General features: G+C 34.1%; 1 protein-coding gene across 9 annotated transcripts in view; it reads right to left on the bottom strand.

Moving 5' to 3' along the window:
- The window catches only part of amph (amphiphysin), a 288,814-nt gene that overhangs the window by 29,918 nt on the left and 246,292 nt on the right, over positions 1-12,604 (bottom strand). For 5 of the 9 annotated variants that reach the window (XM_051928840.1, XM_051928841.1, XM_051928842.1 and 2 more), the window contains 2 exons: positions 5,880-5,942; positions 2,432-2,533 (listed from right to left, as the gene is read on the bottom strand). In XM_051928840.1, the coding sequence (XP_051784800.1) occupies positions 2,432-2,533; positions 5,880-5,942 (165 nt within the window). The remainder of the gene's footprint in view (positions 1-2,431; positions 2,534-5,879; positions 5,943-12,604) is intronic. The other 4 variants (XM_051928844.1, XM_051928845.1, XM_051928846.1 and 1 more) reach the window with 1 other exon arrangement.

The raw sequence follows: 12,604 nt of genomic DNA, 5'->3' as shown, positions 1-12,604 counted from the left end.
AGGTCATGGAGACACCCACATAATACCTGGCCCTGGCAGATAGATGGATGGGTTGCCAACTGGGATCCCAAGCTGTTTTGTCATTTATTGGTTACGGCAATGCGCTGTACCATTGCAAGCTCCCCTAACATGTTCTGACCTGACCATGTGTAACATGGAAGTACACATAGGATTAGAGAACTGCATAGAAAACTGATGACATACTAATGACATACTAATGGCACTGCAGTGCTAATTGTGCAGAAGCAAGTTGGACATGTGGTCTAAATAGAACAACGCAAAAGCAGAAATGGTGATGTTTCTCATCTCTTTAGGGACACTGTAATGTAATCAGTTGAAATACATCTTATATATATGTTATATTTTTTAGAACAATATGGTATAATTTTATAGTAATAAACAGTTTTTGTGTTTTGATGTCACATAGTATTGATACTTACTTTTCTTTAAATACTTTTTAAATTAAACCTAAATAAGAGCAATATAAAAAAAGGATACAATCAGGTCTCAAACTCCAAAGTTTGAGGGATGAGCTATCATCTACAATATTCTATAACTGCTGTGGACCAGCATTAAGATGTCCCTTTTCCAACTATTAAACATGAAACATCACCTCACCTTTCTTTGTTATTTTCACAATTGAATTAAGTTTTTGGTGATGCTGGAGTTTTGTTGGTCTTGGGGCAATGAGATACATGAGTGAAAAAATGTTTTTCCTAGGATGTCTACAAATAGTCAAGAATTTCTTATCTGTCACTGAGTCTGTCGAGGACTTATAGCTTCATATAATATATATACAGTGGAATGCACAGGGAGAGACTGAACTCAGTCGGCGCACTCAAACCGAAAGGGAAACTGGCTTGTTTGTATACCGAGTGTGTGGTCGTGAACAGATGCAAAAGTTTGGCGAACTTTTTGGTCGTAAACTGATTTGTACGTGTTCCACTGTATGTATATACAGTGATCCCTCGCTATATCGCGCTTCGCCTTTCGCGGCTTCACTCCATCGCGGATTTTATATGTAAGCATATTTAAATATATATCGCGGATTTTTCGCTGCTTCGCGGGTTTCTGCGGACAATGGGTCTTTTAATTTCTGGTACATGCTTCCTCAGTTGGTTTGCCCAGTTGATTTCATACAAGGGACGCTATTGGCAGATGGCTGAGAAGCTATCCAGCTTACTTTCTCTCTCTCTCTCTCTTGCGCTGACGTAGGGGGGTGTGAGCAGGGGGGCTGTGTGCAGCTGCTTCCTGAAGGACATGCTGCACGGAGCTTCGCATACTTAAAAGCTCAAAGGGCACGTATTGATTTTTTATCTCTCTCTCTCTCTATCTCTCTCTCTCTCTCTCTCTCTCTGCTCCTGACAGAGGGGGTGTGAGCTGCCGCCTTCAACAGCTTTGTACCGGCGGTGCTTCGCATACTTAAAAGCCAAAAAGCCCTATTGATTTTTTTTTGACTGCTTGCTTTGCACTCCTTTGAAAAGGAAGATATGTTTGCATTCTTTTAATTGTGAGACAGAACTGTCATCTCTGTCTTGTCATGGAGCACAGTTTAAACTTTTGAAAAAGAGACAAATGTTTGTTTGCAGTGTTTGAATAACGTTCCTGTCTCTCTACAACCTCATGTGTTTCTGCGCAAATCTGTGACCCAAGCATGACATTCTAAAAATAACCATATAAACATATGGTTTCTACTTCGCGGATTTTCCTATTTCGCGGGTGGCTCTGGAACGCAACCCCCGCGATGGAGGAGGGATTACTGTATATATATATAAAATATATAAATATATATATATATATATATATATATATATATATATATATATATAAAATATATATATATATATATATATATATATATATATATATATATATATATATATATATATATATATATATAAATAAATATATAAATATATATCTGCGGTGGGTTGGCACCCTGCCCGGGATTGGTTCCTGCCTTGTGCTCTGTGTTGGCTGGGATTGGCTCCAGCAGACCCCCGTGACCCTGTGTTCGGATTCAGCGGGTTGGAAAATGGATGGATGGATAAATATATATAATAAATAATATATATATAAATATATTTAGATACTTATTAGTATATAAACATTTATAGAATATAAACACCAGTAGTATGCAATATTAAAAAAATAATATGATTTTAAATAAGAGTAAATTGTATACTGTATAAACAACAAGGCACTCTGAAGTAAGAAAAAAGTGTTCATATTTCTAATATTATAAATTTTATTTAAATTTCTCTCTCCTTTAAAAGGCAATTTTTTGGGTAATTCAAGCCACATAAAAATAAATAAAATGCCACACATAACAATTTGCATGCATTCACTAAAATACAATGGAATAAATAAAAAAAAAAAACTGAATGTGATGACTTTGATGATGAAAAGGGCATCCACTTCCCCGACTCACCACTGCATTTTCTGCTGGTTCAGCAGATGTGACCTCTTGTTCTGGTTCAGTAACATCTTCTGGAGACTGTGATTCCACAGGTGGAGGAACTTCTGCATTAGGCTTTTTAAAAAAGTATACAGTATGTAGTTCATAGATGGATAGATAAGTAGATAAATTCAGTGGAAGTAAAACACTGGAGCCCATAGCTTCATATCTTTTACTTACATTACAATTTAGGAGCTCTAAACCATGTCATTTTCTAACCTGGTTAAACCTGACCAGGATTGCGTAGGGATGGCAAAGGGGAAGGGTTCGGGGAGGCTAGCATTGGGTGCAAAACGGGAACAAACCCTGGACATGGGACCAGTCCATCGCAGCACCAACACATGCACACACACATATACCTAATGCAGATTTGGGCCATGTTAGTGGCACCAATTCACCTAACCTGCTTGTCTTTGGATGTGGGAGAAAACCAGAGCACCGAGAGGTAACCCATACAGACACAGGGAGAACATATAAATACCACACGGGGAGGACCTGGACATTCCTTACAGCAAGGCAGTAGTGCTACCACTATATCACCATGCCGTCCTATATGCAATTAATGATAATAATACATTTTACCAATACTTTGTAATAAAGTAAAAAGGTTACATTTCACACACCCCATTATTTACTTTTCAGATTAAATAACAGAAATTTAGCACTTGGTATAAGAGAAGCAGAATCATTATTAATCCTCACAAATGAAGATGACAAGGCCACAAGCAGTTATATATATTGTAAACGTAGTGTAAATTAATTAATAAAGAGGCATTCATATAACTCAATAAAAAATAATGTTTAACTCTAAGTCCATTATAATCAACATTAATATTTGAAATTCAGAAAAAATATAATGGTATGTAGTACTACTGTTCCCCATCTCCTATGTAGTTTTTCAAGTTGATACCCTCTTGTGCGATCCACAGCACACCCTTCAACTTGCCATTCAAACACAGAGGCTTAACCTTCTGAGTGAAAATAAATATTACTTTTATCTACTTTTTGAGACTTCCATCTATGTTACACTCTAAACTCTGCTATACTGTTCCTCTCACAGAAACCATTGTCCATCTGCTACTGAAAACACTATCATGAATTTCCAATGATAACTATCACCGGCTACCCATTTTCTAAGCACATTCTTCACTTCTGGGGCCATGGGACCCTGATGCAAAATCAACATCTGCAGCAGTTATAACCCCTACAAGCCATACCATTAAGAAATGTTTCTCTGAGATGTGCCCTCCATTTTTGATAAAATCTTGATCCTTTGCTTATACATGAAGAAAGATGACCAAAGAGTTTGCGACAAGGCAAAGAAAAATATCCAAAAAGAATTTATACGGTTCACTTGCTTGTGGAGGCAAGAGCAGATGTAAAAAGAAAGTTAAAGTAACTCAAGACAATTTTAACACTTTGAAAGCTGATGTCTTTCTAAATTGGTTATGTAAAGAAAAGCACTGCAGCAGTACTCACACATGTCATGCACATTACATGGCAGAGAAAATGGCTTACAATGATTACCAATGTATCATTTAGACTGCTACAAAATAAACAAGCAAGGCAACAGACAACTGACTTCTCTTTCAAGATCTTTTATAGCTGATTGGCAAACTGTCATACTGTCACTGAAGCATCATTAATCTCCATTGAGGTTATCTCCAAATGGGACAAATTCTAAAACTGGGGAGTTTTAATGTGAGACTCTAAGTAGTTTTGCAGTAGTATTACCCAACAAAAACAGTCATTGTACTTAATAATAGTCAATATGGATAAGGATTTTTTTTAAAAAAGAGAACACTAGGAGAAAATACTAATACATGTGCATGAAAGTCATTATTTATCTCTCAGTGAACAAAGGGCAGAATAGGTCTGGAGAAAGCTTCATATATGTCTCCTTAAATTAAATGGTAAATGTTCATCCAGCAATCAATGACATAACCAGCTGAACCTAGTTTAGGGTTCTCTTCCAGGAGCATTGGGCTCAAGTCAAGAAGCATCTCTAGATGGGATGCCAGTCTATTACAGGGCACACCCTGCCACACATTCACCCAAGATATCATAATCTAAAGTCACACATTAACCTAATCATCACTGCTTTGGTATGTAAGAGAAAAGCCAGAGTGACTCTGAAATTGAAGACAGAAATCTTGACAAAGAATGAGGGAAAAAGGCAGATGTTCAATTACAAAACCTCAATTAATTGTGAATTGCATTTCCTGTTTACAATGTTTGCTGATTTTTCTGAAAGCATTTATTTAAAACTATTTTATCAAAAAATACATGTGCTTTATATGTTGTAGGAAAACAACTGGATAACTGATATGTGACATGAGTAACATGAGATTTTTTTTTCCAAGGACTTTTTCATATCATTTGCCATTTTATAGATCTGGTCATTGTAGCCTTGTACTATATCTCAAACTTTCTTTTTTAATCTTCATTCTCCATGAAAACAGGATATTAAAAATTTTTCCCGGTCATTATTATAAAATGCATGGATTATGTAACATTTAAAAATATAATTTTTGGGTGTTTTTTTTATTTAATGCAATAACTAAAATAGATCTCTTTAAAGAGGTCTAAATTAATTAAAAGTTTAAAATATGTTATTGACCGCATACTGGACTCATCTTTGGAGACTTACATTATGATATTGTATATAAGGACACTACTCTTCTACTATTATATATCTGTTTTATAAGATCATATAGGATTTATGATCTATGAAAATGTTTGTTTTTTCTTTGTTATTTATTCATTAATATTCTTGCCTAATCTCATTTGTTTTTTCATTTCTTGTAACGTTCTCCGTGACATCTTGTATAGCACTTTGAGCTACAGTCTTTGTATGAAATGTGCTCTATAAACAAATGTTGTTGTAGCAGATGCACTTTTGGTAGCCATGACAGCCTTGAGTCAGCTTGCACAGGCCTCTATCAGGTATACTGGGACTATTTGGAAGGTATTGGCCCAAGTGATCCAGAAACAGAAAATGTATTATACAATGTTGGGAACTGCTGTATATTATTTTTAACATTAACCTCCTTGTGGACTACATTATAAGTGGACACATTTGAAGATGCTCCTATTTACAGTTAAAAATGAGTCACAAAGGAAGAGTATGACAAATGCTTGAATTTTGTGACACTGAGACCAGTCTTGAGACCTAATTAACGACATTGAAGACCAAAGATTTTAGAAGCAACATCTAAATTATCTAACAACCAAGAATAAAATGTATTTAATCACATTAGGGAAAATATGGAAATCTACAGCTTATACTTTCAACAGTATAACTTATTTTAGCATCCTGCTTTTATTTCAAATTTTTGAAGTTTGTAAAACAACTGGAACATGTTGTAACAAAATGTAATTTTTGGAAAAAAAAATCAAACTGCTTCTGCAAATTACTCACCATTGTATCAAAACCATCCTGGTTCACTTCAGATGTGGTAGGTACAGACGATCCACCATCCAGCTTAAATGAAAAGAAAATGAAAATAATATATTTCAAACAGTAAAACATTATTAAAACAACAAAAGCCATAGTGCAACTCTGGTAAATAGCTGTTACCCATGAATGCTCATATGCCAGTGTAGTTTAAGACAGTTTCATTAGTACACCTTATTTAGTGTAATAGTGTTATATTTTAACATTGTATTTTACCCTCAGAGTTTGAATAAAAAAAGCAAAGTACTATTTATAATTCATGGCAAAAAATGTATATTTTTTACATGAATCTTGAAGCTCACAATGTTACTATTTTACTGAAGCAGACCAAAATATTTACAAAGCGGAATTATTATACTGTATTTTATATGTTTTTAGATTTATATAATATAAGTGCAGGAACAGTAAATTAATTTACTGTATTTTATATCACTCTTGTACTTTTTCTCATATTATTAGAAGATGTACCTTATAAAAAAAGTAAAGAATACTTTGCTCAGTTGGAAGCACACTATCTGAAAAGTAATAAAGCTGTAAATGTTGCAATGAAAGAAAAATTCCCATGATATTTAAAATGTACTATGCCTTTTAAAACAAGTGTAATGCATGGCTTCTACTTGAATATTTCTCTAAGATACAGGAGATGCCAATGAATGCATGTGACTGAATAAACCTATCAGCACTTGACACATTTAGAAGCTGATGTGCACATTCATCAATATGTGGAAATTCCCCCAGAAAATGTATTTAATTCATTGTCTTTCAGTCTCCTGCTCTTATTTAGCTTAATAGTTTTGTCTTTGAAAATTGTACTTTACGTTTTTTCCAAACATTTCTATCTTGGTTACTACCTGTACTAGATGTTCTGTATTAACATCTGCTTGGAAACCACGGATGTTTGGGTGCATCTTATTAATACGATATCTTCAGACTGCTTAGAACTCTCTGCTCCTTGTCCAGGATTTCTGTGGCTGTACCAACATAAATAACACCCAAGGAGGGTTTTGATGATGTTTGAGTTTTATTCATGAGGACTAAGTATAGTTTTGATTTTCTAGTAATGCACATTGAATTTAGTTATCTTTTTACTGGTAATTACTGTACGTTTTTATCATGTATACTGAGAAGTGGATGAAAAAGTATCCCTCAAATCATGAAGTACACCACCTTCATTATATACTTGTCTGTTGTGAAAACAGTGTCACTAGCTTACGAAGACATCTTTCAATACGGTCAACATCCTCTGGATTAAGGACAGAAGGGTTTATTGGTTTCGGTGCAATGCACACAGAAGCAGCTGCACACTATTTTTTCACCAGTTGTTGAATTATGCATTTCAAAGGAGCACTGGCAATGCAATATTGTTACAATTCTCTTATGTGTCCACTTTGAAGCTGTCAATATGAACATACAACTCCACAAGGAAATGCAGTGTTCTAATGACTATTGCACATCTTCTCTCCAGTAAGCAAAAAGATACCAAAATTAAACAAAATTATCATGGGGACTTCTTGGTAGCTTCACCTGGCTAAATCTGATATTGCTAAAAAAAAAGTGCAGGGCCCCTTACTGTGTGTGAGAATTCTTTTTTGCATGCCATCATCTATTTTATAGGCAATGGTTTGCTCTGTAAGTCACAAGGTGACTATTAATAATAATAATAATAATAAAAGTAATAATAACAGCAACTTGCTAAGAAGCCACAAGAAAACCACATCATTAGAGAGTGAAAGATTTTGTAGATAAACAATAAGAAAATGTTTTTTGTTAGAAATTGAAAAAGGAACAGAACTTTCCAGCTATGTATACAGGGGGAACAACATATAAAAAAATCTGCATTTTGACATTTCAGAATACAGCGAAATGACTAACTTACAGGTCCTAGTGTTAATCTTCTTCATTTGTTTTTTTTCTCTATGCTGTTTTGTCAAATGATTTTGCTTTTTTTACATTTTGCATTACATAACCAAAAAGTATAATGTATAAATACTGTAGAAATAGAAAAAAAGATTCTAAACTTCACTTTCAGTAACTAGGAATTTACATGCTGTGACCGCATAACCTGCAGAATACTGCATGTAAGGTGGTGATGTACTCCTTGTGTCCAAGATTTTGGATTAACAAAAAACTAAAAAAGTGTTAGAAGCTGGTGTTTGAGATTTCCTGCATGTTCTTCTTGATTTGGACATTGGAGCTCATTTTGGGTTTTGTCTTCTTTTCCTAGTATTGTGAACTTTGTTATTTTTACTTGACCACGATTTTTCTGTCTCCATACCATCAAAAAACAAACAAACAAATTGTTGTTAAAGTCACCCTGAAGTGCTTGTTCCAGGATCGAAGAAACATAACACAAATATTGTTATGTCATTCCTAACCCATCTACTCCAGACAAGTGGTGTGGCAAGGCATGAACAAACCCTGGACAGGTTGCTGGTCCATTGCAGGGCAAACGCACACACACACCCACATCCAAACCCCAAACACATACTAGGGCCAATTTAGCATCATCAGTTCACCTAACCTGCATGTCTTTGGACAGTGGAAGGAAACTGGAGCAGACACGGGGAGAAACTCCATGCAGTGAGGACCCTGGATGTGAACCCTGGTGTCCTTACCACTTCACCACCATGCTGCCCACCCAATTATTGTGCTCAAAAAATTACATTTTAAATTGTTGTATTTTCTTATGCTGGTCTGAAAAAGCATTTAGCAGACGACACTTTCCAAGCAATCATTAGGTAAAAGATAACATGAATAACTGTTTTACAATTTGGCAGAAATATTCTATAAAGGAGGGGACAAAAAACCTACACTAAATTTAATACACATATGCTTATCAATGGATAAATAACAAATAAAAACAAAATTAATCAAATTAAGGCCTTAATTAATAAATTCTGGACAGATTTTTGTGCTTCCTGTTTAACACTTAATGTTTGTTAAGCTTTACATTCTTACTCAAAGATACTATTTATCAGAAAAAAATAGACACATATGTTTTAAAAAAAACTTGTAACAATTAAACTTCAAACTGCACACATATTTAATAGTGATTTGAATAATAGATCATATGTGTATTTTACAATGTCATTTATTCATTAAACAATTGGACTCTGCCTAGATCACATACATGAGGAAAAAACATAACAGGCACATAATTTGTTACACAATTTGTTTCTGCTGAAGCATATATCAGATTTCAAGAAAATACTGGTCATTTTGCTAAACTGAAATTTAAATTTTTAAAGCCATATTTAAATGTAAATGTTCAAGTGGTGATAATTTTAAGGCTGTGCACTGAGGAACTGAAACATTGCTTTGAGCAATTCCCTGAAAATGGTCTTAAAATCATATTGTTAGTAAGGAAAAACAAAACTGATTTATGCAGGGAAAGGAAACAGCATGTGGGTCTTTGTTAGTGTGAGAATTTGTTAGTTTACCACAACAGTTCACAAGCTTCAACAAACGACATTAAACACTGTATAAGACCATGTGGCAAGCCTTAGCCAGGACTGATATTGCTGAATCAGCATTTTACACTTCAGAATGAAATTTAAGTGTAATGATTTTCTTTTTTAATTGTAAATTGGAGTTGTAATTTAAAAGTAACAGTGCATATAAACAGTGTAAATTGTGTATATAAAGAAGGTGTTCATTTAAATTCTTGACCGGTTGACAAACTTCTTAAGGCTATGTTTTATATATTTAAAATGAGTTGTTCTACCCAGCTTCACCCATAAGTATGATAAAGGGTATGTTTCATGCGTAATATTGATAAAAAGCAGATATGACATGCATTTTTTGGTATTATTTAACATCTAGTACTTTTGATCTTATTAAGCCCTTGTGAAATTTTCCTTTAAAAATTATGTTTAAACTTTAGAGAAATAAAAGTAATTTTGCAGCAAAGAAAAATTTGTGGAATAGTAATAATAATTATCTCAATAGATTAGTAATAATATTGAAATGTTATAGAGTATGGAGAACCACAGTCATAAAGTACAACTCAATCACTGAGAGACAAATGGATTTCAAGCAGCACACGCACCCTCCTCGTCCCTGAGCAACGCTCCTGGGGGATCCCTACAAGTTGTCCATGCCCACTCACTCCTGCCATCTCAAACACAGATCTCATCACAAATATGCGAAGTTCTCACTTACTATTTGCCCTAGACAAACATTAAATATGGCCCTTTTGTTCATCATAAAATGAGCATTCAGAAAAGAGGGAATGGATTTTTAATGTGATCAATCATTAAAGATTTGTTGAACAGCAAGCATAAAAATCTTGTTCTTTTTCAACATGCTTAAATATTTAAAAATTCCTCATAATAATGCGGTCAACATAACCATCTGAAATTGGTGTTGTTTTGCTAGAAATCATTTATAATTCTTTTAAAGTAAAAATCAAGTCAATATCATGTGTTTTGAAGATACTGCTATCAAAAAGGCACAAAGATCCAATGAAAATGGCAACATTTAGCGAGGTTGTCTGTTTTTACTTTTGTCTAGATATTTATACATCAAAAAAATAAAATTTTATTAGCCTATATACAAAGTAAAACTAAACTGGAACTAACTGTAAAGTTTTGTAGAAATAACTGAGGTGGTTTGCATGTGATACTCGAACAGACAGATGTTTATACATATAGATAGATAATGGTGTTTTTGCTCTATCCAGTCCAATAAACTGAATGCTCAAAGTAAATTGTAAAAGTCATCAAACATACACTCAACGGCCACTTTATTAGGTTCAACTGTTCAAATGCTTAGTAAGACAAATATCTAATCTGCCAATCACATGGCAACAACTCAATGCATTTAGACATGTAGACATTGTGAAGATGACCTGCTGAAGTTCAAACCGAGCATCACAATGGGGAACAAAGTGACTTTGAACGTGGCATGGTTGCTGGTGTCAGACAGGCTGGTGTGAGTATTTCAGAAACTCCTGATCTACTGGTATTTACATGCACAACTATTTCTAGGGTTTACAGAGAATGGTCAGAAAAAGGGAAAATACCCAGTGAGTGGCAGTTCTCTGGGAGAAAATACTTTGTTGATGCCAGAGGTCAGAGGAGAATGGCCAGACTGGTTCAAGCTAATACAAATGCATCAGTAACTCAAACCCACTCCTTACAACCGAGGTACACAGAAGAGCATCTCTGAATGTACAACACGGTACTCAAATGACCTCCACAGCCACCAGATCTCAATATAATAGAGCACCTTTGGGATGTGGTGGAATGGGAGGCACACATCATGGATGTTCAGCCAACAATATGGACCAAAATCCCAAAGGAATGTTTTCAATACCTTGCTTAATCTGTGCCACAAATAATGATTACAGTTCTGAAGGCAAAAGAGGGTCCAACCCGGTACTTGCAAGGTGTACTAAATAAAGTGGCCGGTAAGTGTATATCACATATATTATCTGAATTATTATCCAAGATGTCAATTATTTTATTGCAATCTAAAACCCTTCCTTATTTTAACCTCTCATTTTTTGTTCTTAACATCTAGTGTAAAACAAAGCAAGTGCTTTCTATTGCGTTCAAAACTTTTATTTGACTGTCTTTATTTTTGCAATCATTTATATTCAGTAACATTTTATTTGCTGAGTATACTTTTAACAAGAAACTTAGTATAAAGATAAAGATTCTATATAGTTCATCTTTTAATAATACTGAAATCAACTGTTTATCTTAAGGGATGCCAGTGTCTGGAGACACTGGAAACGAAAATTACTGCAAACCTCTAATTTTTGCCCAGAGTCATGGTATTACAATACCTAGTCTATAAATATTAAATTCATACATTCTATTAAATATAAAATATTCAACCTGTTTAATTTTTTATATATTAGATTGAAATTTGATTTTAGAATATAATCCAGGAAGTTTCTTCTTATGATCTGATAAAATCCTACATTTCTAAAATATTAATTACCAAACAAATGAAAGAAATACATATTCTTCTGAAGCTCTTTATTAGCCTTTCCTACTGCTGCAACATTAACATAAATTCTTCCAAACTGATTTTTGCCTAATGTATAAACAGAATAGTATGATGTTGATCATAATATACACAATACAAAGTACTGATTTATAAAGCTAACACATGATCATTTTAATGTTTTTGTCAAACCTACTATTTTTAAAATACTTAAGGTTTTCAATTATTGATCATCTATTTTTTAAAACCACTCTTTGCACAATCAAACCTAAATGAACCGAGTTGAAACAGGAACTAAAATACGATGAAACAGCAATCCATCACATGGAACACTTTCACACATCCCAGTCAGACAAAGTTAAAGATATCACATAACATCTTGGATCTCTTGAAATGTGAGTTATCTGGAGAAGACCAACATGGACATGGGGAGAACCCCACACAGACAGTGATCAAGTTAGAATTAAACTCACCTCCTTGTAACTGTGAGACATTAGTGCAAAATTCTGAATCTGTGTACCAACTCAACTAATATGCTTTTAAAAGATATAACTTCATTTAATTGGCCATTTAAATATATGTATATACTGTATATATAGAATAATTTCTGGACAGAATTTCTAGAGAAACAGAATTTTTCATTATTGAAGTAATGTGTGCATTAAGGACACCACTGCAATTCCAACCGGCTGACCTCAGTTAGTGTCATTAAATTTTTTTCAGCTCAATTAACC

This window comes from Erpetoichthys calabaricus, chromosome 6 (assembly GCF_900747795.2).
Source record: "Erpetoichthys calabaricus chromosome 6, fErpCal1.3, whole genome shotgun sequence".
In the NCBI taxonomy this organism is placed as follows: domain Eukaryota; kingdom Metazoa; phylum Chordata; class Cladistia; order Polypteriformes; family Polypteridae; genus Erpetoichthys; species Erpetoichthys calabaricus.
The sequence above is the reverse complement of the archived record's forward strand: the minus strand, read 5'-3'. Positions and strand labels throughout refer to the sequence as shown.